General features: G+C 37.7%; 5 protein-coding genes across 6 annotated transcripts; 1 reads left to right on the top strand and 4 right to left on the bottom strand.

Moving 5' to 3' along the window:
* Positions 1-257: 257 nt before the first annotated feature.
* LOC140776418 (WRKY transcription factor WRKY24-like) lies at positions 258-3,205 on the bottom strand. Its single transcript, XM_073120126.1, has 5 exons — positions 2,733-3,205; positions 2,211-2,402; positions 1,540-2,120; positions 1,284-1,445; positions 258-1,081 (listed from the first exon to the last, which is right to left on the bottom strand). The coding sequence occupies exons 1-5, from the start codon at positions 3,003-3,005 to the stop codon at positions 595-597; spliced, it is 1,695 nt and encodes a 564-aa protein (XP_072976227.1). The 5' UTR covers positions 3,006-3,205; the 3' UTR covers positions 258-594.
* A 2,588-nt stretch (positions 3,206-5,793) lies between these two features.
* Positions 5,794-10,035, bottom strand: LOC140776597 (F-box/LRR-repeat protein 3-like). The gene is made up of 8 exons (XM_073120342.1): positions 9,188-10,035; positions 8,932-9,057; positions 8,171-8,275; positions 7,686-8,079; positions 7,478-7,607; positions 6,738-7,032; positions 6,404-6,655; positions 5,794-6,140 (listed from the first exon to the last, which is right to left on the bottom strand). The coding sequence occupies exons 1-8, from the start codon at positions 9,929-9,931 to the stop codon at positions 6,084-6,086; spliced, it is 2,103 nt and encodes a 700-aa protein (XP_072976443.1). The 5' UTR covers positions 9,932-10,035; the 3' UTR covers positions 5,794-6,083.
* A 3,975-nt stretch (positions 10,036-14,010) lies between these two features.
* Positions 14,011-16,386, top strand: LOC140776053 (probable staphylococcal-like nuclease CAN1). 2 transcript variants are annotated; one of them, XM_073119607.1, is made up of 9 exons: positions 14,011-14,326; positions 14,508-14,563; positions 14,905-15,019; positions 15,140-15,247; positions 15,349-15,536; positions 15,606-15,665; positions 15,748-15,907; positions 15,985-16,053; positions 16,134-16,386. In XM_073119607.1, exons 1-9 carry the CDS (start codon positions 14,171-14,173, stop codon positions 16,260-16,262), a joined length of 1,041 nt encoding a protein of 346 aa, XP_072975708.1. In that variant the 5' UTR covers positions 14,011-14,170; the 3' UTR covers positions 16,263-16,386. The 2 variants fall into 2 exon arrangements, with proteins under 2 accessions (XP_072975708.1, XP_072975709.1); XM_073119608.1 differs by lacking the exon at positions 15,140-15,247 and having other exon boundaries at positions 14,014-14,326.
* A 1,183-nt stretch (positions 16,387-17,569) lies between these two features.
* Positions 17,570-20,132, bottom strand: LOC140776302 (uncharacterized). The gene is made up of 2 exons (XM_073119964.1): positions 20,027-20,132; positions 17,570-19,344 (listed from the first exon to the last, which is right to left on the bottom strand). Exon 2 carries the CDS (start codon positions 19,328-19,330, stop codon positions 17,768-17,770), a length of 1,563 nt encoding a protein of 520 aa, XP_072976065.1. The 5' UTR covers positions 19,331-19,344; positions 20,027-20,132; the 3' UTR covers positions 17,570-17,767.
* Positions 20,133-21,051: 919 nt separating this feature from the next.
* LOC140776084 (uncharacterized) lies at positions 21,052-23,320 on the bottom strand. The gene is made up of 2 exons (XM_073119647.1): positions 23,187-23,320; positions 21,052-23,033 (listed from the first exon to the last, which is right to left on the bottom strand). Exon 2 carries the CDS (start codon positions 22,882-22,884, stop codon positions 21,220-21,222), a length of 1,665 nt encoding a protein of 554 aa, XP_072975748.1. The 5' UTR covers positions 22,885-23,033; positions 23,187-23,320; the 3' UTR covers positions 21,052-21,219.
* Positions 23,321-24,129: the final 809 nt, after the last annotated feature.

The following is a 24,129-nucleotide window of genomic DNA, read 5'->3' as shown; positions in this document are numbered from 1 at the left end:
CTCATTTATTAATCTTAAATTTTAAAAAAATAAATTTAATTAGATATAAACAAAATAAAAAATATTTAATTATTGAATCAATTTATAGGTCTCTAAACCAGTTCACGTGAAGTCTCTATACTCAAAACAAACAAGAACTAGGCTATCTGGACACAGTCAATAGGAATAAGTTCATCCTTGTATGGTGGAGGTCGATTCGTATTGACTAATTTTCCTACCTCCAATAGTCATTCAAAGCGCATTCAAACGCAACAGAATGAATCACATCATGCTACTACATGACAAAAGTATTATTGGCTTTGTAAAAGGAATCTAAGATCTCTCTCAGAATCATATAAAATAGAAAAAAGAAAATACATTTATTAAAAACTCCAACTTGTTTTCCTCTTTCCCATCCTAATCTTTCAGAGTAATGGGTGTGAGAGAGACCAGGCATCTAGCTGCACTTGGCCAAGAAAAAAAAAATGAACAAATTAGTTCGTGTCATCTATATCCCTCCACAAGTATACTAAGATCCTAGTAAAAAGAATCTACAACAAGAATTATGATTAGTAGAAATCAACTGTCTCCAAAGTTGTCTTCTTCCAACTAACTTCAGCCTAGCAATGACTGGAGAAACATATCCTCTTTAGGCTCTTCCTTTGCTCTGGAGAAGATTCCATCTATGTTCCTTTGTTGTTGTTGCTGCTGCTGATGCTGCTGATGCTGCTGATTCATGTAGGAATACATTGGATTGTCATATCCAGAGAATCCATAATTCCCTGATGCTTGCAGCATATCGGTGGCGAATTGATTGCCATTAATAGGCGCATTCGACCTTTCGCTGAAGAAAGTGTTGGTAGTCATTTGGTTAGCATGGTTCGGTATAGCGGATGGCCTTATCGCCATCGCAAGGTTATTGCTGTTGTTATTATTGTCAAATGGAGGTCTGTTGGCCATATGACTGCTGCTACCGCGAGCAGCAGGAACATCATGGTTATGCTTCCCTTCGTAGGTCGTGATCACCGCCCTAAGATCATGGGATGCCCTCTCCACATGCTTTCGGACTGGGCAACCGAGGGTGGTGCATTTGTAGTAGCTTCTGCAAGTAACAAGAACCATAAGAATGTGAGAACAAATCCTTCAATGAGAAGAAGAGCTCTATATAAGTTCTAACTATCATACTAATTTTATGAGAAGTATATTACTAACCAAAGAGTTCCATATGATAAATTAGTGCTAGTGTGATGAAGTCTTTTGAATTTATGGAATACAATGCTTAATTCCAATGCAACAATACTTGCCTAGGATTGGGGTTGCCCTTCACCACCTTCTGCCCATATTTTCTCCACCGGTAGCCATCATCGAGGATATCAATATCGCTCGTCGTTTGGACCACCACTCTAGGCTCTCTCACTGTTCTATTGCCCGAAGCCGAGATCCCTTCACCATTGCCTTCACTCTTCCTGATAGAATGAAACCAATGAATTGTATTAGATGTCATCATTCTACACAAAGTAATGATATCTACAAGTCCATTTGGCAAAATGAAATGCTTACCATCTCTTAGCGTCAGGCTCATTTTCATTAAAATCATCACCCAGATTAGTCCTCTGTGAGCTCATTTCGATCTCATCATCGCCGTAGGAGGTCGAAGAGTTATCGGGTGTCGCAACTGAGTCCACCGGCGTGCCATATGAATGTTCAGATACTTCATTAGCAATGGATGCTTGAACTACTTGAGCGGAAGCAGAATTCCTTCTGGTGGATTGAGGCTTTGGGTGGTTGTGGCTTCCCTTGTAGACAATCTCTGTGATCTGCCCATCGACGTTTCTTTCGACCTTCTTCTTCGTCGTGCAACTAGGATAGGTGCACTTGTAATAGCTTCTTGGATTCTCACTTCCTTTCACTTGCTTCTGCCCATACTTCCTCCAGTTGTATCCATCATCTGATTTCCTCTGTTCTCTTAGAGTCTGAGCTGCTTGAATAGAAGGATTGTATCCTGTAGTTGGGTTGGTTTGAAAACTAGGAATCTCCGGCGAGTTTGTTCGAATCGGAGCGATGGATTCAACTTTGAGGTTGGTATCGTTGTTGGGCATTTGATAGCTCCATGGTTGTTGATGACTTCTGTAGGCTTCCTCCTATACGAGCAGATAGGAAATATTAGAGTTGGTCCAATTTGAAACCAGAGAATTGGAGATACAACAAGATGAAAAAGGCATGAATTATACCGATGAGATTGCCGTCGAAGAAGTGTGGAAAGAAGACCGCTGCGCGTTTTCTTTCGCCGCTTGTTGAGTCTGAAAAGAGAATTCCGAGTAGATATTTTGTTCATCTTTGATGCCTTGCTGATAACTCGAAGAAGTGTCTCTCCAGTTGAAGGTTTGAGTAGGAAAACTCCCAGTAGTCGGAGAAGGAAACATCTATAAGAGAATTAAAACATAAACATAGTTAGCCAAACGAGTTTTATGCTCAAGTACTGCTTTCTGGTTCACGATTAGATTAAATCATTAAGTAGATGATACTAGGAAATTAAGGGAAAAGACAATCAGGAGTGTGAACTCATGAAAATTACTTAGAAATTTGCCTCAAGCTATTCATGGTGATGACAGGATAACATAACATCAATAGATCCTTGAATTAGGTGTATGTTAAGGATATCAACGTTTAGCCCTTTTGTAGTACTACATCAGAGAATTAGAAAGTAGCTCATAACAAATGATCAAAAAGGCGTAAACAACTCAATAACTTACATTAGAATTGACAAACATAGGTGAATCCAACAGCTCAGCAGGGCTAAGCCCAGATGGTATTGCAAAGTAAGAGGAAGGAGAGATAGGAGGAGGGGAAAGGGGCAGCAAAGAAGGAGTATTAGACTTGAACTTTGGCAACACTGCTCCATTCTTTCCTCCACTTCCTTCGGCACCGCCGTCTCCGGTGAGGAGCTCGGAGAACAAAGAACTAGAGAAGGAGAAGTTCGGCATAGAATTAGCCGATGTATCTAAGCTCCCTGTGGAAGAAGCCATAGGGACTAGAAGAGATGCAAAGAGGAGAAGAAGAGAGAAGAGGTCTAAAAGAGATATGGGTGTTGATATTTTACGAGTTAGAAGGTTAATACATAGAATGGAGCTCAAGATCGTTATGTGTGCATGAGGGATTAGAGAGAGAGAGAAGGAGAGATGGGAGAGGAGGAATGGTGTACGTAGGAGACCAGAAAGGAGATGGAGGTGAAGAGAGCAAAGAGAACTCCCCCTGGAGATATAAGGGAACCAAGGTTTGACCATTGACTGGTCAAATCTCGTGTGTCTGACTGGCGGCTGGGTTTCTTTGACTGCGGAGGAAGTCCTCGGTTCGTCTCGCAATGTGACCCTCCAAGAGACTCTGCCATCTGATTGGTTCAGCTTAGGGAAAGGGTTCTGTTCCGTGGTGCGACATCGGTGCCCCTAATGTTTTATTGCATATTTGCTTGCTGACGTCACGACATTTTTCCATTGACTTCTTCTAACACAGGTGCAGTTACGAAACTACCCCCAATTAGATAGCACCGAGGAGGAAAGCTTGGGTACCGGGTAACTTCGCCGGTCCAAAATGAAACTATTAGATTACAATTCGATGGACGGACGGGATTCATTTGTTTCGGAATCGTGGGGCTGCAATTTGATAATAATACTTGGAACAAGTCCTCATAGCAAAGCTCGTGCCATGCACGTGCTATCCTGAAACGTGGCGTTGCAAACGAGACCTGAAGCCTTCTCTATTTTGTTTTCTTCTGGTTCTGGCTGACGTGCTTTTCAGCAACCCCTTGGTTCTGGGGATAAATAAATATTGTTTCATGAATGAATACATATGGTTGAATAGTGTCATGATGCAATATAAGATATTGTATTACTTTGAGAGTAAGCTTCGAATTAATTTTATTTTTTAGTCTTAATTTCTTTTTAAATAATAATATTAATTTAATATAAAAAAAGATAAAAATATATTTAGTTACTGAAAGAGTTTAGAATTCTCTAGTTCAGAAACAGACTCTAAACTCAAAATAAACAAGACCTAGATGAGTAGCGGTACGTTTGGAGTTCGTAATTTGCTTCGGATAAGCTATTATTACAAATAATTAATTCGGATAAAACTTGAATTTGAAATGTAAGTATAAAAATTTGTAAGCATTTTGTTGAGACTGAAGCAATAAAGCAATTATTTATATGGATAAATAAACAGTGTTCACCAGTGGCAAAGACAAGATTTGTTTTGTGGAGGGCAAAAATATCCTAGTCACTGTTAAGTCATGGAAAATGACATATTTTACCGCTCCCCCTGCCCCCTAAATTTATGTGATAGTTAGATACTCTAATTTTCAACCAAAAAATTGGAGATTTGTAGGTCAAGTTATTGACCAAGTTTTTTTTTTCTTAATTGTTGTGAAATTCAAAGCTAAGTTTCATGTATTTTGTCGACGGAAATACATAATCTTATAAAGATTAGTAATCATAAAAGTAATAGATGCTATATTTTTTAAGCATCTCTTTCTCTTATGTAATCTATTACTTAAATTCTTTAACAATTTTATATAATCTAGGTGGACCCATTTATAAGGTGGGAACAGGAAAAGTCTGGGAAAGAGATTTTTCTCACCTGCGGAAACGTCGATCATAAATATTAGATAAATATTAGATAAATATTAGGGAAATGAATTATGGTGGCCCAACTATGACGATATGGATGCAGCTGGTAGAATATACTAGCAAGGATAGATCATAGAGAAGAAGCATAGAAACACGTAGGAAAGCTACACCTATCCATAAGAAACTTCTATTGATTAAGGTGACAAATGTATGATTACAAGTCAATAGCCCAAAAGGGCCTTCTTGTTATAAAGGGCCTAATTAGATGATTAAATTAGATCGATGAGGATGATCAATTTGTTGTTTGGTTAACCAATGAATATGAACTATTTATATTAATTTTTTTCATGGATAACTTTTAAACACTTCTATATTATATATAAATTAAATTTAAAATTTTAATGATATTTTAGATTAAATTGTATATGTTTTTATTATTATAAAGAAGAGCGATGTGAGTGCATTCTAATATATTATTTAAAATAAAAATGTATTATTGTAACTTGAATAATTTACAATTTTAAAATACTGGTTTAATAGTTATTTTCTAATTTAATCCTATGTATTTATGCTTAGATCATAACAAAATTGTAAATAGTATTATGTTTTAAAATCGAGAAAAGTAAAATTTTATCCTATAAGGAATAAATTCATCTTAAAAAATATAATGGTTTTAAAATATTTACAATTCCTTATATTTATTTCTTCCCAAATTTCTTATTTTATAATTTAAAAGAGAGAAAGTTTGATTTGGTTAAAATAGTAAATACATTATTTTATCGTTGAACAAATATTGAATTGGAGAATGTATTGGTTTATTAATATTATAATAATATTTTTTTTAATGTACTTATTTTCATGGAATAAAATGTTATTAAAATTTATATTTTTTAAGTTTGAATTCTATTTATTTAGTGTAAAATAAAAAATTTTGTTATAAATATATTTTTGTTATCTTCAATTAAATATTTGGTAATAAATAATTTTTACTATATATATATATATACACTTACGTTTAAGAATTTACTGAAATAATATTGATTAATTATTAGTATTAGCATTAGTATTATATGATGTGGCATTATGTTTATCGACTCGATTTCTGGGGGTGCGATCCGATGCGTGATTGATTGCCAAACAGGAAGTAATAGGGTTAGAAATGGGGTTACATGTAATGCAACGGACACTTCCTGCACAATCAATACTGAGAAAGATGCTCTGGCCTTCCACCACGTATAAGTAGTGATTGGTTCAAAGTACACACCAATGCAAAGTCGGATAGAGTGAAGGCCCAGGGAATATATTTCTGTGGTTTTGGAGAACCGTCTCGGCACCTCTTATGGGTAAATTAATTAACGAATAATTACAAATTCTGGAGCTCTCATTCTCAGCAAAGAGAAGGAATGGAGAAATGCAATGGTGAGTGATAATGACTCCAATATGTTACAGGGTTGCCCAGATTTGTAAGGAAATGAGGTTTTGTTATGCAAACACCTCTTGTGATTGCTGCTTCCATACTTCACTGCGTTCTCGTTCAACCTGCCACATCGTAAGTAATCAGTTACCGAATGCATTCAATAAGTACTCATAAAGTACTCTACTCGGTCAGATAAAAATAAGCATTTAAAGTAACTAAAAAGGATTTTATACACAAAAAAAAAAAGAATCTATTGGTAGAGTAAATAGGTAGACTCCGTAATATGGTATCTAGGCAGTAACGATAACAAGATAATGTGAGAATTGGCCCAAGAACCTTTATCAGTTAGGTAAACAAATCTTTTGGGCAAAAAGATGGACTATACCTGGAGAGGTTTATCAATCCATCGGAGAAAACATCCCCGGGCTTCAATGTGTTCAAGAAGAGGTTGAGATATCAAGGATCTGAATGATGAGTGAAGGCTCACTTTTGTTAAACCTCTACATGCCAACAGCGCTGCTGCTAAGCCATTTGGTGACAGTCCCACCAAATGAAAAATAGTTATGTTCTGTAGACAGCTTATGCTGGCAAGGGCCAAAAGCCCCACATCGGTCACCGAGCAGTATGACAGGTTTATCTGCAAAGGCAAAAGGAACACAATTAAGAAATGCAGAACCGTCTTAAAGTAGGCTTGAACAACAGAGGACACCAACAAGTACCTGACGGAGATTCTGAGAGAAGCGGGCAATTTGAAGCATTGCAGCATCATTGATATCATAGCATTTCTTGATATCAAGCTTGTTAATTTGCCGGCATCCCATAGAAATAGCTGAGAGACCAGCAGATGAGACCCGATGACAACCTCGAATCTCTAGTGTGCTCAACTTTGAGCATTTTGACAATGATCTTAGAGACTCATCTGTTATTTCTGTACAATATGCTAAATTAATAGTTTGCAACACAGGGCAACCACCAGCTATCTCAACAACACCCTTGTCAGTTATTCCTACCGACCTGGAACAATAAATCATAAGTTAGACCAACCAGTGCAGTCAGGGGATATCTTGGGACAGTTAGATACCCACCCATGCAAATAAAGGAATTACATCAAAGCAGGGTTTTCAAAATATCATGCGCAAAGTAGTAACTCTTCATACAATCCAAAAGCCTTTCCACCAGTTATCTCAAACTAAAAGATCATTTTAAGACTTAAAAGAACAATAACAATTCTTCTCTGTAATTTGCGACATGGCTTTAACTTCCACATTTTCTGGAATTAACTAGCCTGTTTCCAAAGCTTTTTCTTCATAAAAACATTTGTGAAATCAATAAGTTTTTCATCAGATTATTTCTTTGATCACAACCTAGCTGACAAATTCTAAAGACAATTATTCTGGTGCCACTTTCAACAAAATGAGGAAACCACAGAAGGAAAGTGCAGTTTTGAATATTCACAAACCTGTACAAATCAAGCTCTTGCAGTTCTGAGCAAGACTTTCCCAGAGTGATGAGGCCTTCGTCACTAATCTTCAAGCATATACCAATTTTTAAGTTAGAAAGTTTGCGACACCCTGAGATAGCTTTCAATCCTGCATAACAAATATACAATGATCAATTGCGATTCATCAGGAAGGTATTAATAATCTGAAAGTATGTAAGATAAGAACCTTCATCGTCCAAATCATTATCAGTAAGGTCCAGTTCCTCCAAGAGATGACAGCGGCGTCCAATTAGACAAAACCCCATAGAAGAAACCTGGCTACAAGATTCCATCCTCAAAGACGTAAGTGAAGTGCATGAGCTAGTTATGCTGGCTAATGAAGCATCACTTATGTTGCGACAGCATGTAATGTCTAATTTCATCAAGTCCTTGTGTTTTGTCACAATGAGAGAAAGGCCCTCGTCTGTCACTCCTGAGCACTTGCTTAAGCTCAGCTCCCTCAAAGATATAGAACAACTTGCAATTGATCTTAGACCAGCTGACGTGACCTGACAACCATCTAACTTGAGCGTTTGCAACTTGGAGAGCTTCTCTATGCTGTTGGAAATGGAATGACTAACCTGCATCACCATCAATACGGAATATGTGTCAGGATTGTCAGATTTTCCTCTTTCTTCTGATCTTAATTACTGCACGAAGTATAATACTTACTGAACAGTGGTATGCAAAAGTTAGTTGGCGCAGACCTGGGGCTCTACTTAACATGTAAGATAATCCAACATGAGTGACATGCTGACAATTTGACATATCAAGTATCTGTATGCAAGGAAAAGTTAAAGTCAAGCTGAAAACCATAATTTTACAAGAAAGTAGTTAATACATGCTTGGATTGATCTCAACAAGATTGTACTTCTTGATATATCTACATAACATGAGTAAGCTATTTATTTGAACAGATCATGAATAGGATATATGCTTCCATAAATTAAATGTCATAATGCATAATCTGTTATCCCGAATATGGAGACCAGCTATACGTAGAGGAGGATGGTGTTATAGCTTGACAGCCAACATCAAGAATTTCTCAAGAAAACTATGTTTTGCATAATTTGGAATAACCCATTACTTAATAACAAAAAGTACATATTGACACCAGTCACACAATTAATGTGATTGTCTTCTCCATCTAGCGCAGTTTGAAGCATCTAATAGTCAACTCAAAGTTGAATTATTAATTTCTTCAATATGCTAATATCTAAGAGGCATATGTAAATTTGCTCTCGAAATACCTAATATCAAAAAAGGAAAAAGAAAACAAATCAGATAATCCTTTGGGCAGAATCTTTTAGACCAGTTACAAGATTACAATGAACAAAAACATCTACTACCTCATCATTTACAAGAAATAAAGAGCTCGGAATATCTATAAGGAAGATATTGCCCTCTAAACTGGTATTAATTAGATAATTTACCTCCAGTGACTTGCACCCTTGTTTAACACTTTTGAGGGCCTTATCATCAATACCAAGGCATCCTGCTAAAGCCAAATCTTCAAGATATGGTAGTTGCAAGATAGCTGGAAGGCTATTTTGCGTGATCTGGAAGTCAGAAACAAAAGATATTAATTTAAAGCTGTGATTTTGTTTCTTATATTCTTTCATCCAAAATAATTGAAAAGCAAAAAAAATTTGACATTTTGATACTGCGCCTAAGACATCAAAAACTTACCGTCGTGTACGAGATATCCAAACACTGAAGCTTCCTACACTTCACTGCAACCAAACCTACCCCCAAATCTGTCACCCCCAAGCACCACTTCAAGCAAAGCAACCTCAAATTCGAACACCCGACCGCGATGCACCCGATCCCCATATCCGTCACCATCTTACACCGTGACAGCCACAGCCGTTCAAGATTCTTCGCCCTCCCGATCGCCGCCGCTGCCGCATCGCTCAGATCCATTGCATTCGATAAGTCGATCTCCACCAACGCAGCACAGTTCAGCGCGAGTCTCTCGATCCCCGCGTGCGAGAACGACCTAGACTGCGAGAGATCGATCGAACGCAGCGACGACCGGAGAAAGCGAGCAATGTAAGCGAGAGCTGCGTCGCTCACGCGAGGGCAGAGAGAGAGGTCGAGGTGGGAGACGGAGGAGTACCGCGAGAGCACGGCCGGGAGGAGATCGGAGCGGAGCGGGCGAAGCGTCCGGCGATGACTGGATTCGATGGCGTGGAAGGAGCGGGAGACAAGGGAGAAGGACTTCTTGTCGAGGGGGTTCTGGTCGAGGCGATCAAGGATCAAGAACACGACCCCCTCTGCCAAGGACTCGAAGGGGTTAACACTCATCTCATCTTCCATGCATAGCCTCTGCTTCTTGGATCTGGAGTAAGAGCACGAGATCGGATACGACCTCTTGGAGAATAGATCCAGCGTTTGGGGAGCTCTTCCGCAGCAATCGCCGATCTCTTCCATGGAAGGCGAGGTGCGAACTGTGATAAGGATTTCTAGAGTTAGGTTTAATCGATAACAATGGAGGAAGAGGAAGCGGAGGTGGAGGAAAGGAGACAACCGAAAACCGAAAACCGTGGGGTTGTTTTAAGAGGAGGAAGAAGAAGGTGAGATTCGAAATTACTAAAATAACCTTCACCGGTATTATCCCCAAGTTACTAGAATGTCCTCGGGCCACTGCAAGCGGGGCATGGATGGGTGCGGGTAGGATCGTAATTAGAGGGGTTACAGGTACAGTACGGAAGGGCAAGGATGAAGGGCAAAATGGGAAAGAAGCGGGAAACAATGATATGTGGGGAGGGGAGTATATGGGGGAAGGAAGGACAGGGCGCGAGTGCGGACAAGTACGAAACGGTGTAGCGCATGCTACTTTGGAAAAGTCGCCGGGAGATTATCAGAATAATATCAAAAAGAATCTGGATTAGAGAGATCTTAGACACACCCCTGGTGAGATTACCACCCTGTCTGTTTGGGCTCTACACTGAATTCATAACGGTAGTTCAATAGGACGACATCCAATTCAGATAAGTTTCCGACAGTTAAATAAAATAAATACAGAGTGTAATTTATAAATTATTATCTCTCTCTCTCTATATATATATATATATATAATATAAGAGAGAGAGAGAGAGGTGAGCACATCTGAAAGAAAACAAAGTGGAACGGAGAGAGAGAGAGAGAGAGATAGTGGGGAAAAGGAATTTATTAGAGTAAAAAAAGAAAAGTGAAACGCACCGTACTGGAAAGGACCTCTTCCGGAGTACTCATCTGGCCCTCATCGCCCCCCGGTCACATCCGGGGAAGGCTTCTTCTCCTTTCTTTATTTCTTTTTTTTATTCCACTATGTGACCCCTTTTCCTGATGAGGAGGTCTATTTTACTTTGTTTGTTTGTATACTTTTGTACTACAGGGGACAAGAGTGGAATAGACTAACGACCACAACTCCAATTGCTTACAAAGATAAAAGATAGTGATTATACCTTCCTTTTATTGAAGAAGAATATGAATCATTTATAAATAGTATTATATACTTTTTTTTTATATATAGTTTAGTGTGTTAACTCCTCTTTGGCATAAGAAATCAATTTAATTTAAATATGTAAAATTTTATATATTTAAATAAAGATAGATATAATAGAATTTAATCCGTGATATATGTTCTGAAAAATTAAACGATAAGAGAGAACGATAATTTTTATATTTTATATTTTAATATATATATATATATATGATAACTATATTTTAGTGTTCGTTGCGAATAATAGATTGTGCCATTATTTCTAGTATTAGTTATGCTAAAAAATATCAATCATGATATTAATTATATTAGATTTATAATGTTTGACTATTAATTATGAATAAGGGATTCTTAATTCATAGATAAAAGCCTCTTTTTTTTAATTTTCTTCAGCCAAATGGAGCCTGAAGTATTAACCTAACATTTTTCTTTTCCAAAAACCCAACAAACTATTATAAGATAAAAAAAAATTAGATAAATTACACTTGGATTCATATACTATCGTTCATCTTCACACAAGCATTCTCATGTGTTTGTTTTATGGCATTTGACTTCCTTAACTGTTAATCTATCTTACCCTCCTGGCCATTTTAACTATCTATTTTCTCCTCCTTTCCTCAAAAATAAAATCAAAAAGAATTCTTAAAGTATCTAAAATTAATAATATAATACATTTTGTATAGAAGCTTCTTGGGGATTGTTCATGGTTGCAACCTAAAAGGTTTGCCCAACCCTAATTCGAGCAGCCCATTAACTTTCTTGCTGGGTCGTTCTAGGTTTAAGCCCACATCCTTACGAGACGTATTAAGTCCAAAGCTTTGTTCATAAATTTTCTTTTTCAAGAATATATATATATATATAATTAATAAAACTTAAGCTCGAGGCAAGAACTTTGCCTCCGTACTACTACGCCACCTTTCATCAAAAGGAAAATAAAATATAAAAAGACTACTATGCCACCAAACCATTTTCAATAACTCTACCAAACTAATTTTTTGATATGAGACTATATATATATATATGGACAAGAGCTGAAAGAGACGATCTCGAGTGGGTCGCAAGCCATCTAGGCCAATCCCAAATTATTGAGGACTGAATACGTAATCAAGGAGAATACCATATAGAGAAATAATAATCATAATAATAATAGTGGTAGTGGATAGAATAATTCGGAAGACAATGTCAACATCACAATCAACCACCGCATTTAGACATCATTATGGTTGATTATATGTGCTGCTCTAGAGTTCTTAGCATGATGTCATACTTATGACGCTAATTAAGATGGCTATGAGTCAAATAAACTCACTTGCAAACTTCTCTGTACTAAAACTACAGTTCTCTCTCTGAAAAATGAACCTCTAAGTTTGAGAATTAAAATCTTATCTTCGCAATTAAGTCCACCAAAGGCTCCAATACTTTATTCACTTTGTAGTATTTGTCCCCAAGATTATCCCTCTACCATGACAGCCACTAAGAAAAAGCTTTTGAACTACTTAACCAAGCCTCTTGTGATAGAACTTGACATCTTAGTCATCAAACTTCAAAGGACTACAGTTTTTTCTCGAAGAACAAAGAAACAAAACAAAGTTCCACCTTCATGACACCACTGTTCCACTTACAATAGAGCTACCCTGCACATAATTAAGGAATTTTTTTTAACCTTGTTTGCCTTCACAAAGTAAATTTTGGATTCTTATAACTTCATCTGGAAGCATACACCCACAAGCTTTTGAATCCAATACATTCAACAAGTTACACACACACACACACACACACACAAAAGAAGAAAAAAAAATCTAATTAAATACATTCAACAAGATATAATTCTTCTTTATAATGTGGATATCTCCTATAGTTAGATAGAATATAATATAGGATAGGAAAAGGATACTACAATGAACATATTATGGTCCCTTAATATATAACTTTACTGAGCCCGCTTTTCTTTAGAAAAAAAAAATTGTGGTCCCTTCGCTTCCCCTGCACTTGCCCAACCTACTTAACAACTTGGCAATATATTAGTGTGCAACTTTATCAACTTTCTCTTGATATTGGTCCGAACATCAAATCAGTGAGTAGATATTCTGTTCACATTTCAAAGACTGTCTTGACAAAATAATTGAGACTGTAGATAATCACAGCAAGCATGCAAATTAAAGTAATTAGATTCACTAAACAACACCCCATTTTTTGTACAAAAAGTACTAATATATTCTTCACATAATAAAAAAATTAGGACAAAACAAAATTTTCAATAATTTCATCGACCTTTTTAACCTTATTCATGGCACCTCGCTTCTTCTCTCCTCTTTTCTCTCCACCCAATTGAGTTTTTTTGTTAAGAGAGAAAGTTCATGAGCACAAATTTCATTCAATTTTTAATATGGTCTGATGCACAACAACAACAAAATATATATATATATATATATATATATATATATATATATATATATATATATATATAGAACGATAACTTTTTGACACTGAGTCATTCACTTGATTATAACATAAACAAGTTACAGATCTCTTCTCTTTCTTTCCAAATCTTTTGAGGGTTGTTATCATTGATAAGAGGTTGCATATGACAATTCTCAAATACACACAATGTGCTCTCATTTTCAGTAGGAACTTCTCTTTTCTGTAATTATTATGTGTTGTATGGTTCATTATTTCCAGGAGGAAAGAATGGTCATTTTTTGACAGAACTTCTACAGTGAGAGGTAGCATCAGAACTTTGACTAGTCAGTTAGATTTATATTGTTATTTTTCATAAAGTACTAATCAGTTAGATAGAACTATCCAAAGTCTTTTATTGTCTGCGAAATCCGTAATCAATAGATAAGGAATTTGTAAGTGGATTATGGATCTACTACTAGAAATTCAATGCGTAATCTCCAACATTACTAATCCACTGAATTGAATACTTCTTTCAATGCATTATTCAAATTAGAGAAAATGTGATGTTGTACCAAGATTCTTTTGTCTAAAGTGGCCAAAAAGAGAAAAATGTGGCCTTTCCTATGTCAATTGGGTTTCCTATTCTCGCGAAAGCTTAAAAGCAGTCCCTATAGCTGGGTCTTCCATTCTCATCTTGACCTTTGCACTCTCCATCTACCCTCTTTCCTCTCTCTCTCTCTCTCTCTCAGGACTGTAAGCAAAGAAGAGTATTGTGAGAAGAGGGAATGGGAAACGCCATTCTTAGATGTCTCAGAGGTGATTCTGATGACTATAGACCTCATCATGAGACCCAGACTTCGGTGCCATATTGGACCATCCAAGTCAATGTTGGCCTCTCAGATCTTTCCAATGATCTCAACAACTTCTCCATAACTTCTCAGGTAATCACTCACAACGACTCTCACTACAACCATTGCAGTAATTGCTGCTACTTCCTTTTTCATGCAAAACCATATCAATTCTAACTTACCACAGCTTGATCTTATCTCAGGCATATAAGCCCAACTCAATCTTTTTTTGTTTTGTATTTTTGTTCTTTCTCTCTCTTTTATTGGAAATTAGGTTCCAGGAGGATTAAGCCAATATGTTGCATCCTCCAAGAAGGCACAAATTTATTGGTATGTCTAGCTCTCAGTTTGTTAGTTCCGTACATAAATTACTGTATTTAAGGAACTAATGGAAAGGATTGGAAGAAATTATGAACAACAACATAACTGAAAAGTATATATGTATGTACAAGTTCTGAACCTGGTGATCGACTGCCTTGAGATTCATGTGCAGCTTGAGCTTTTGGTGATAAAGGTGTGGCCTTTTATGGTTTGTGTCACTCCAATTGAGCTGCTCTTCTACAGGATCACAGCATGCTGTTTATCAATTACCGGAATGTAGAAGTAAAGTTATGCAGCTTATAGTTCTCTTTATAATAGAGTAGATGGTCTTTTTTACCAACTTATCATAGGTACAAGAAGCTGCATGAGGCGTGGCAGGAATCTAGTCTTCCACCAAGAACATCAGAGGAAGCAGCCAGGCTGGTCGTTCAGACCTTGAGAAGAATTCAGAATGCAGATATTGAGGTGAACTCCCATATAGTTTCTTTTTTCTCTTCGTAAGTCCAGAATGCCAACAAATTATGTCCCATGTAAATACTTCATCTCCATTATAAAAAAGTAGTCTGCAATATTGTTCTTCTTCAGGGTGTATTGGAATTTTATGGCCTTCCAACTCCTCAAATTTCTGCAGAAAGCTCACATCTTCCATCACCGTTGCCTGAAAAAGTGAAATTTAAATTGCACACATTACCAGTTAAATACTTCTAGCCTTGCAATTGCATCATTCAAAGTCAATTCAAAAATATCATACTTTGGGCCTATGGTTAATCTCATAATATTGACCACCGAATTAGGTTGATGCGAGTGTAATTGCTGATGGAGATGGTTTATCAGTGTACGTCGACACTGCATACCCAAGAGAGTCTGCAAATGTTCCACGAGAAGTGCATGAAGCTGCCATTGAGAGAACTGAGGCTCAAGCTGCGAAAGACTCTGCAAGAGCTCATGAGCTTCTCAAGATCATCAAAAAAGCAGGATATAGGTACTACTGATCCCAGTACTAATCAAAAGATTGTTTTGTTCCAATACCTGAGAGTTGCTTCCATTATAGGTACATAAAGGGACATGACAATAAGTTTACCCTCGCGCGAAAATACCGAATAAGATTGAGGTACGCATCAGATTGCACTTCTTTGGAGACTATTCTTTTCCTACCACAGATCAATCTCGTCATAATCTTTACAAGCCAATAGGGGAATCGACGCACCTGAGATGGCGATGACTTATGGGCAGGAGTCAAAGGAGGCATTGGTTAAGCTCATCCAAGGAAAGAGTCTGACAATTCATGTCTATGGGGAGGACTGTTATGGCCGATCCATTGGAGATATTTACTGCAATGGCGTATTTATACAGGTGACAAGGCATATTGATGTAGTTTCCATGAAATTGGTAACTGTACTTATAATGCCTCTCTGAATGGCTATTTGCAGGAGCAACTACTGAAGAGAGGATTTGCATGGCATTTTAAAGCTTATGACCAACGCCCTGAATTTGCAAATGTGAGTTACCAAGAACGGTCAAAATTTTCAACCTTTTTAACCTTCAATAGCTCTAATATTTGTTGAAACTACTCCCTCAGTGGCAAAAAGAAGCGCGCCTCGCACGTAGAGGACTGTGGGGTTTACCGAACCCAGAGAAACCATGGGAGTGGAGGAAAACACATCGCAATGAACTAACAAAAAATAATAACCCAATTCAGGTATACTGATTTATGTAAAGTCTCATCTCAGTGCTGGAAGTTGATATAGATCCACATTCTCAGAAGCATCATACAACCTGCAGGATACCAGAATGTAAAGTTATTGTATAATAAAGAAGTGTGATTTTGAACAGATTTGTTTCAGTAAGCTAGAAGAATTTAGAGAAGCTTTTGTGCATTAGGTACACTTCATTTCACGTAAAATGGACATTGTCCTTGTAATAATAGGTACTGATCTTTAGAATAATCTAGATTCTTTGACATATCGATCAATGCAGCCCCTGACATAGGGTTAATCAGAAACTCATTAATATCGATCAATGCAGCTCACCTTACGACCCAACTCTGAATCTACTCATGATCAGACTGCATTTTCGAAGAGGAAAACTCCAGAGTACAACTTTCCTCTTGGCCCTCTCATCAAGAACACTCGTTGCACGAGGAAAGTAACGACAACCACATTATTATCCATACCTTTCTGGCTACAAATCTATGAATCCACTCTCCTGTCTATGAACAGGCCGCAACACCCTGACCTGCGTAAAGCTATGTCGCCACAAGTCCATCCCTAATACCTCCTCAAAGATACCAAATACCTCATTCAACTTTAGAACGTCGATATATCCACTAATAACGGAAGTAATCTATACTCTTACTGGCATTTCATCGAACAACTACAGGGCATCATCCAAGAGGCTACTTTTCGTTGATAAAGACACCAAGCTGGTCCTTGTCCAAGACAATGGAGTCGAATACAACTTTAAGGGCATGGCTATGCATCTTTACATCGCTCAAGATGTCGAAAACCTGAGCAAATGCCTTGAGGAAGAAGGAAGAAAGCGTACGGCGGCGCAGTTTGCGGATACCATCGCTGTCTCATGGCCACGTGGCTGATGTAAAATGGCTCACACCCGTGTTGCCTGCACTGAAGGGAGACAGCTTGGGGAATCAGATCGGATGCAATCCGTGATGCAGCAGTTTCCTGCATTCGGATACTTGGATTCCTGTTACGGGCTGTAAAATCGCAAAAAATATTGGTAAATGAGCAAGTAATTGCTCATGCATTTTCTCACCAAACCTTGAGAATATTTTTGCCAAACCTTGAATTAAATGGATAGAATTCATTAAAATATCTTAAATCACAATTATATATACTATAAACTTTTAAGGTGATTGATTGATTTTTCATATTTCAACAATTGTATAATATTAATAAAGATGATGAGAAAACTAATAATTGAGAAAATTTACCTTCAGGACTAATCAAAATAATTTATCCTTTTAATTCAAATGAGTGGATAATGCCACATAACTTATCATAAATCTCTGTCTATCTGAAGAATAGCTCATAAGAATGTCTCTGAAAAATTAGTACTACTGTGAGAGCATCAAACAAGTCAGACTAAGAAATTAACTGAAAAAGGAAAAGAGAAGCCTTAAGTATAACAAAACACTCATGTCTCTGCTCTATACTCTTATCATGCTAATCTAAATCATCTCAATTGGCTCTCATCTCATTGAATTAGTACCGGAAGAGGTGGTGCAATTACATCATCTTCCAAATAATTCCTCTGAATCATAGAGTTTGATTTGATCGACGGCCCTGAGCTACCTTCTCTTTGCAGTGGCTCCAACGCCGCGCCGATCTCCTTCTCTTCCTCCTCCTTCTCCCTTGTGTAGAAACTATCTTCCTCAATGTCATAGAAGTTAACAGTCCTCACCTCTTGAGCTAAAGAACATGACCAACAAAATAGCCACTGCAAGAAATCACTAACATCTGGATTTCCACAACAGAAGGAACTTGCAGGCAGTTTAAATCTTCTCCTCATCTGAATTCTCCAAAAGCCTCCATATAGCAGTCCTAACACGCAAAGAATTATCCCTGTGATCCCTACTACATATCTGATAGTCTCATCACCGATGTTGAGTGCTGCTACATTGAACACCCAGAAAGGAGCAACGCAGAACAGGATAAATGTGCAGATGTGGACATACATGTTTCCAAATCGAAGCCTCTCCATGTTCCATCCAAAGACACAAAAGGTGCAGAAGCATGAGAGATAGGCCACAGTGAGATCGTCCCAGCAATCAAATATTCCCCCTATCCACACTGGCTTTGACAATATTACTCTTTGATCCTTATATCTATTCTTCATGGCATCCGACTCTATCGCTTGATTCTGCTGTTCTTCATTGCTCTCTGGCTCATATTTTCTTCCTAAGGGTCCATAGATCATGTACAGACCAGCAATGATAGGTGTTCCAATGCCAAGGCCCATGCATAGATTCACCGCCCAGCCCGGTCGCGTCTTGTTTGTGTACCCCCAGAAGAGAGCGCAGTACAAGTACTGCGCGAAGCAAGTGATGTGGAAGAGGAGCACGACGACCGCAATGTGAATCCTCTCGCGAGGCCTTGTTGTTCCATTCTTGCAGTAGACTCTCCTTAGCTCTGCGGTGTCGCTTGAACGCCATCGAAGTAGTAGAACTAAGTGGTGGAAGAGCTTTGGGTGTTGGTAGAGGCACATGATGGTGAAGAGTGCGTTGAGAATTTGGTTGGTGATCTCAGTCCATCGCTTTCTTTGCGAGCTCTTCGGTATCGCGCCGTTTAGTAATCCTGTCATGAGGAGGAAGAGTACTAGGATGCCGATAGCAACAAAGAAGAGCCATACTAGAAAGGCCATGTTTGTAGGGTGCTTTGCCCAGTTCTTGCAGTAAGTGATCAGAGATTTCCAATTCACTGTTCGAACAAATGGCACGCGAAATCTTTGCCTGCGGTAACCAGGAGCAAACTTGGGTGGTGAAGAGCCATTCTGTCGGCTTTGAATTCGCTTCGCCAATGAGTAAGGCGAAAATTTATCGATGAATCCAAATTTAAGGAACCAATCTTTGGATGGTCGAGCACTCAGAAAATCTAGAAACCTTTTCTCTCTCTGTCTGTGATCAAGAAGTCCTTTTTCAACAGCAGGGATGTAAATGGGAATGTAATCCCTCAGCTTCATGTTTGGATTGCTTTGAGTAGTTTCTGATGCTGTTTGGATCTCATTGGTTTTCTTATTCTTCTGATCATCTGACTCCATCTCAGGTGAAAAACCTTCAATTGTTTCCAGTCATGGTAGAAATTAGAACTCACAACTATAATTTGGAAAGAAAAAGAAAAACTAATACATACAGCAGCTGTTTCTACCATAACATACATCAGAGGAAATAGGAGATAGGAAACAACAAATTCAAAACAGTCCAGCATTAAGATCTAAGACTAATCAAACTTATGGGTACTTTAACACATCTGTATCGGTTTATCGTTCCAATCTTGCAGATACATGACTAAGTTAAATGAGAAAGTAAGTCAAATATTGGTGAAAGTGAAGACAACAGAACATACTTTAGTTGGTATTCACTTGTATAAAATTGAAAATTCTCTTATCTCAGAGTAGTTTGTCAGTTGTCATCTTATTCGTTCCGTCTTCCATGTTTATTCACAAAATTCCCTCTTCCATTTTAGTTTCCTATCTTGCCCACTACCTTAATTTCCAGACGACATTCTTCAGGTCACCAAGTGAATGAAAAGGAAATATAATTATACAAACAAAAGAAAAGAAAAGGCATCTCTTTGATCAAACTCCCTTTTGCCACTGCAAAATATCAATAAGATTATACAAAATGAAAGGTTTTTATAAAGTTAGTCAACAGTGGATTTGTACTAAATAATTCAAGACCCACATCCACCAGCAAATATCAAACATACCCATTTTCTATATTAACAAGCATAGTACCTCTCTCTTTGGGTGGGCCAAGGAGAAGAAGATTGGAGCTGGATCCTCTCAAGCTTTGTACCACCTCCTCTCCTACTACCGAAGCAACCAAGAACCAAGAGAAAAATTTGGAAGATGCTTCCTTACATGGAACTCTTTCTTGACTACATATAGGAGGACAAACAGGTACATGAGCTTTCTCTTCCATCTCATTAATGCGGTAGAGTCAAAATTTCCTATCAGCTAGTTAGAAAATAAATAGCGGTAGTAGTATGGGCTGAGAGAGAAAGGCCATAGAGAAGAAAAAAGAGAGAGCAAGAGACTTTTGTACAAAGTATTGTCCACATGAAATGTTTGTTATGGAAGTAGCTAGGAAAAGGTCAACTGGGTTAGACTATGATACGTTACCGTTATGCTTACGGTTCTCTTGCCATCTTGGGTGAGTCAAATGGTCATTAAATTCTGAAATCGCCCTATGTATAGCATTCACAGTGTGACAAGAGGTGCTATGTGTGTATGTTGTTCATATGATGTCAGTAAAGTCAAGAGCAAGTATTTGAAATGGTCTCTGATGAGGTAATCGACAACTTCTTGGCCGTCTGATTTGGTAAAAGGGAGAAAACAAGAAAATGTTCTTGTCGCCATTATAACAACTTCAGTGGACTACATCTCTGTATTGCATCAGCTACAAAGAGGTGGATACATTATAGAGATCACAAACAGAACACCGAGGCACCAACTACCTATCTTGAATAATTATGATCAGTCGTGTGAATTCTCCATATTGCACCGTCCATCTTTAATTCGCTGACTAAATAGTATCATTTAGGTGGTTTAAGTAATTGTCAGAATTTATTTCAGACTATGGTGGTGTTTTAATACAGATTGTATGTTGGCCTTAGGAAAGTCCACTTGGCTCAACAGTATCAGAATGAGAAAGAAAAAAATGTCGGACCACATGTATGGTATCAAGAAAGTGAAGTTTATTAGTTCTTTAAAATAAGGCTCTAATGTTTAAAATCTAAATGCTTGGATGAAGGATAATGTACAGATCAAAGAATAATTCATTTACATTTACTAACTCTCTTTACAGTAACCTCTTTGTATGAAAAATAATGAAAAACTAACACCAAGGTATAATGCCAATGAACAGCCTTTACATTTGGCAGGTTCCAATCCATTGTTAGACTAAGTTGCTGAGTTGCCTCCAAAGTTTAGGTGGTCGTGCAGGTTGTCTTGCCAACATTTATTCTATCTTCCAACTGTATCAATGGTTGTATAGGTGGGGTGATTGCAACATCTACTGCCAATCTTGAATCCATCTCCTTATTTTTTATCCATGAGCAATCTGGACTACTTCTATGCTCTTCTCTCTCAATTTGACTTGGCATATCAAATATGATGATCGGATTTGATCCACTTTCATGATCATTTGGATTCAACACAGTATTGCTCTCTCCATCGCTGCCCAACAGCTTTCTATAGAAGATATCATCCTCTATATCATAAAAATTCCCGGTACGCACCTCCTGTGCCAGAGCACAAGCCCAACAGAACATCCATTGCAAGTAATCAGTTAATGAAGCAGACCCACAGCAGAAGGTACTACCAGGAAGCTTAAACTTTTTCCTCATCTGAATCCTCCAATAACCCCCATAGAGCAAACCAAAGACACATAGAAGTATCCCTGCTATTCCAATTATATCACCCATAACATAATTGTGAATGTTGAGGGCTGAGATGTTGAATATCCAGAATGGAGCTACACATAGCAGAAGGAAAGTAAAAATATGTACATACATGTTGCCAAAGCCCAGTCTCTCCATATTCCAACCAAAGACACAAAATGTGCAGCAGAAGGAAAGGTATCCGACAGTAATGTCATCACTGCAATCAAATAGCCCTCCTATCCACTCAGGCTTGTTTACAACCACTCTTCTTTGACACAACTTCAGACCTGACCTTTTCAATTTCTTAGCATCAGAACAAGGAGACTTAGCCTGTGATTCTTCATCTGATTCAGAATTGTAATCCCTTCCAAGAGGACTATAGACCATGTATATTCCTGCAAAGATTGGTGCAGTAGTACCCAATACGAAGAAACAGTTCTCGGCAAACTCAGGTCGCTGCGTGCTGGAGAATCCCCAGTATAGACCACACAAGGCATACTGAGCAAAGCAAGTGATGTGGAGGAGGACGACAACGACCATCATATGAGCCCATTCATGAGGCCGGTAAGATCCATTCTTGCAGTATAACTTTCTTAGCTCGATAATATCCTCTGATTGCCATCGACAGAGTAGGAAAAAGTGGTAGAAGAGATTAGGATGTTGGTATATGCTCATGAGAGTGAAGAGTGCATTGAGGACTTGGTTGTTGATTTCAATCCAGTGATTTCGAGAGACAGTCGTAGGAAAAGCTTCGTCAAGCACTCCTAGGACAAGCAGGCCCAGCATAGTGGCAGATGCAGCGACACAAAGTAACCAAATAAGAATAGCAATGTTCATTGGATTCTTCAACCATTTCTTGCAAATGTTAAAGAAAGAACTCCAATTTATTTTTCGGATGAAGTGAGTATGGAAACCGCGGCTGATACCAACGGGAGAAGGAACTGAGATCGAGATTTCTTCTCTTTCGTTGATAGTTCTTCGGAATATCTTTAAAGGGGACGGAAATTTGAACTTCTTAAACCACTCCATGGAAGGATTAGCCTTTAGAAAATCTAGAAGTCTTCTCGGGCGGCTTTCTGCACAGAGTAGTTTCTCCTGAAGGGATGGAACTCGGATACTATATTCCCTCAGAATTGGAGCATTTTGATTTGTACAAGAATCTGATACATTGTGAAATTGTTCTTTATCACCTTCACCATCAAGAACCATCCTATATTCGCTTAATGAATTTCCTTCACCACCAGATCTTTCTGGCAGAGAATGGTAGCCTTCTGCTGGTGATATCAAGAAATCAATCTAAACCTCATGAAACTTTAAAAAATTTCCATACTCTTGTTTGAGGAATGGTAGAAGAAAACCTATCAGTTAAAATTCACTGTTAAACTCATCAAATTCGATTGGATCATAGAGGATAATTATATCAAGGAATGTGTATACCGATCAAATTCTAAGCTGAATAAAAATGATGAAACTTAGTGATTAAATATAAGTGCATCACTCCGACTACTTACCTCTAGGATGAGAGTGCCCAAGTCCCACAAATTGCCTCCTCTTTTCTCTCTCAATTCTTTGCGGGGAATTTTTTTTGCAAGAGAGCCTTCCTTATGTTGAATTCAGAGAAAGAAGGACAGAGACAAAGTAAAGTTCAACACTTTGGAGGAGAAGAGAAAGTAAAACGTCAAAGAAGGACATAAATGTTTAAGGAAAGCGGCCAAAAGGGAAACGGTCAGCTCACCGGTCATTCAAACTTTCACAACGGCAGGAAACCTAACTCCCGGGTTACAGTCACGCCAAAGCAATTGCCCTCCTATTGTAATCATCCAATTGAGCGGTCAAGATTTGTGGTCTTCTCGTAGTCACACTCAATTGAAAAAGGAGGTTTTTTGCAGTCTTGTCCTACAAAAAGCCCATATTTGCTTCTATGCCCCCTCTAAATTTAATATTTATATGTATATTTTTCAAAACACACGATTTTTACATTTATATACTTTAAACCCTTATTTCTTTGTGTCCGTTAGAGTTAACTAACCGTTATAATTTAAACAATTTAGACATAAAAAGATGGAATTATTATTATTCTACTTTATATTTTTTTCTTAATTAAGAAATTATTGAGACTTAATTTTAAAAATAACTAGAGTTATATATATATATACAAATATTAATTTTAGAGGTCACATAAGTAAATAAAATTTTTTTTGAAAAGTATACATGCAATCTTTTGAAAATTAATTAATTGGATACAATTTTTGACTAAGAAACAATCGTTTGACTTCAAAACTCCCATCTATTCCATGTTGCTAGTATTAAATTCCTTCTAGAGGACTCGACGTAGTCAAATGGAGTTGGCTTTATATGGAATAAGTATAAGATAGATCACCACCTGATCCAATTTATAAAATTATAATTCCTCCAGGTTAGGATTGGCTCAATCGAACCAATATTTATTTGATC

Source organism: Typha angustifolia, chromosome 14 (genome assembly GCF_048772165.1).
Source record: "Typha angustifolia cultivar Huaian chromosome 14, ASM4877216v1, whole genome shotgun sequence".
In the NCBI taxonomy this organism is placed as follows: domain Eukaryota; kingdom Viridiplantae; phylum Streptophyta; class Magnoliopsida; order Poales; family Typhaceae; genus Typha; species Typha angustifolia.
The sequence above is the reverse complement of the archived record's forward strand: the minus strand, read 5'-3'. Positions and strand labels throughout refer to the sequence as shown.

Coding starts and splice junctions, on each gene's coding strand:
- LOC140776302 (XM_073119964.1), bottom strand. CDS start 19,330: ATGGAGTCAGATGATCAGAAGAATAAGAAAACCAATGAGATCCAAACA.
- LOC140776418 (XM_073120126.1), bottom strand. CDS start 3,005: ATGGCTTCTTCCACAGGGAGCTTAGATACATCGGCTAATTCTATGCCG. Junction 2,403..2,732: donor CTATGTTTGTCAATTCTAAT/GTAAGTTATTGA, acceptor ATTCTCTTATAG/ATGTTTCCTTCTCCGACTAC. Junction 2,121..2,210: donor CTTCGACGGCAATCTCATCG/GTATAATTCATG, acceptor CTGCTCGTATAG/GAGGAAGCCTACAGAAGTCA.
- LOC140776053 (XM_073119607.1), top strand. CDS start 14,171: ATGGGAAACGCCATTCTTAGATGTCTCAGAGGTGATTCTGATGACTAT. Junction 15,248..15,348: donor TTAAATTGCACACATTACCA/GTTAAATACTTC, acceptor CCACCGAATTAG/GTTGATGCGAGTGTAATTGC. Junction 15,908..15,984: donor GCAATGGCGTATTTATACAG/GTGACAAGGCAT, acceptor GGCTATTTGCAG/GAGCAACTACTGAAGAGAGG.
- LOC140776084 (XM_073119647.1), bottom strand. CDS start 22,884: ATGGTTCTTGATGGTGAAGGTGATAAAGAACAATTTCACAATGTATCA.
- LOC140776597 (XM_073120342.1), bottom strand. CDS start 9,931: ATGGAAGAGATCGGCGATTGCTGCGGAAGAGCTCCCCAAACGCTGGAT. Junction 7,033..7,477: donor CAAGAGCTTGATTTGTACAG/GTTTGTGAATAT, acceptor TTATTGTTCCAG/GTCGGTAGGAATAACTGACA. Junction 6,656..6,737: donor TCTCTCAGAATCTCCGTCAG/GTACTTGTTGGT, acceptor TTGCCTTTGCAG/ATAAACCTGTCATACTGCTC.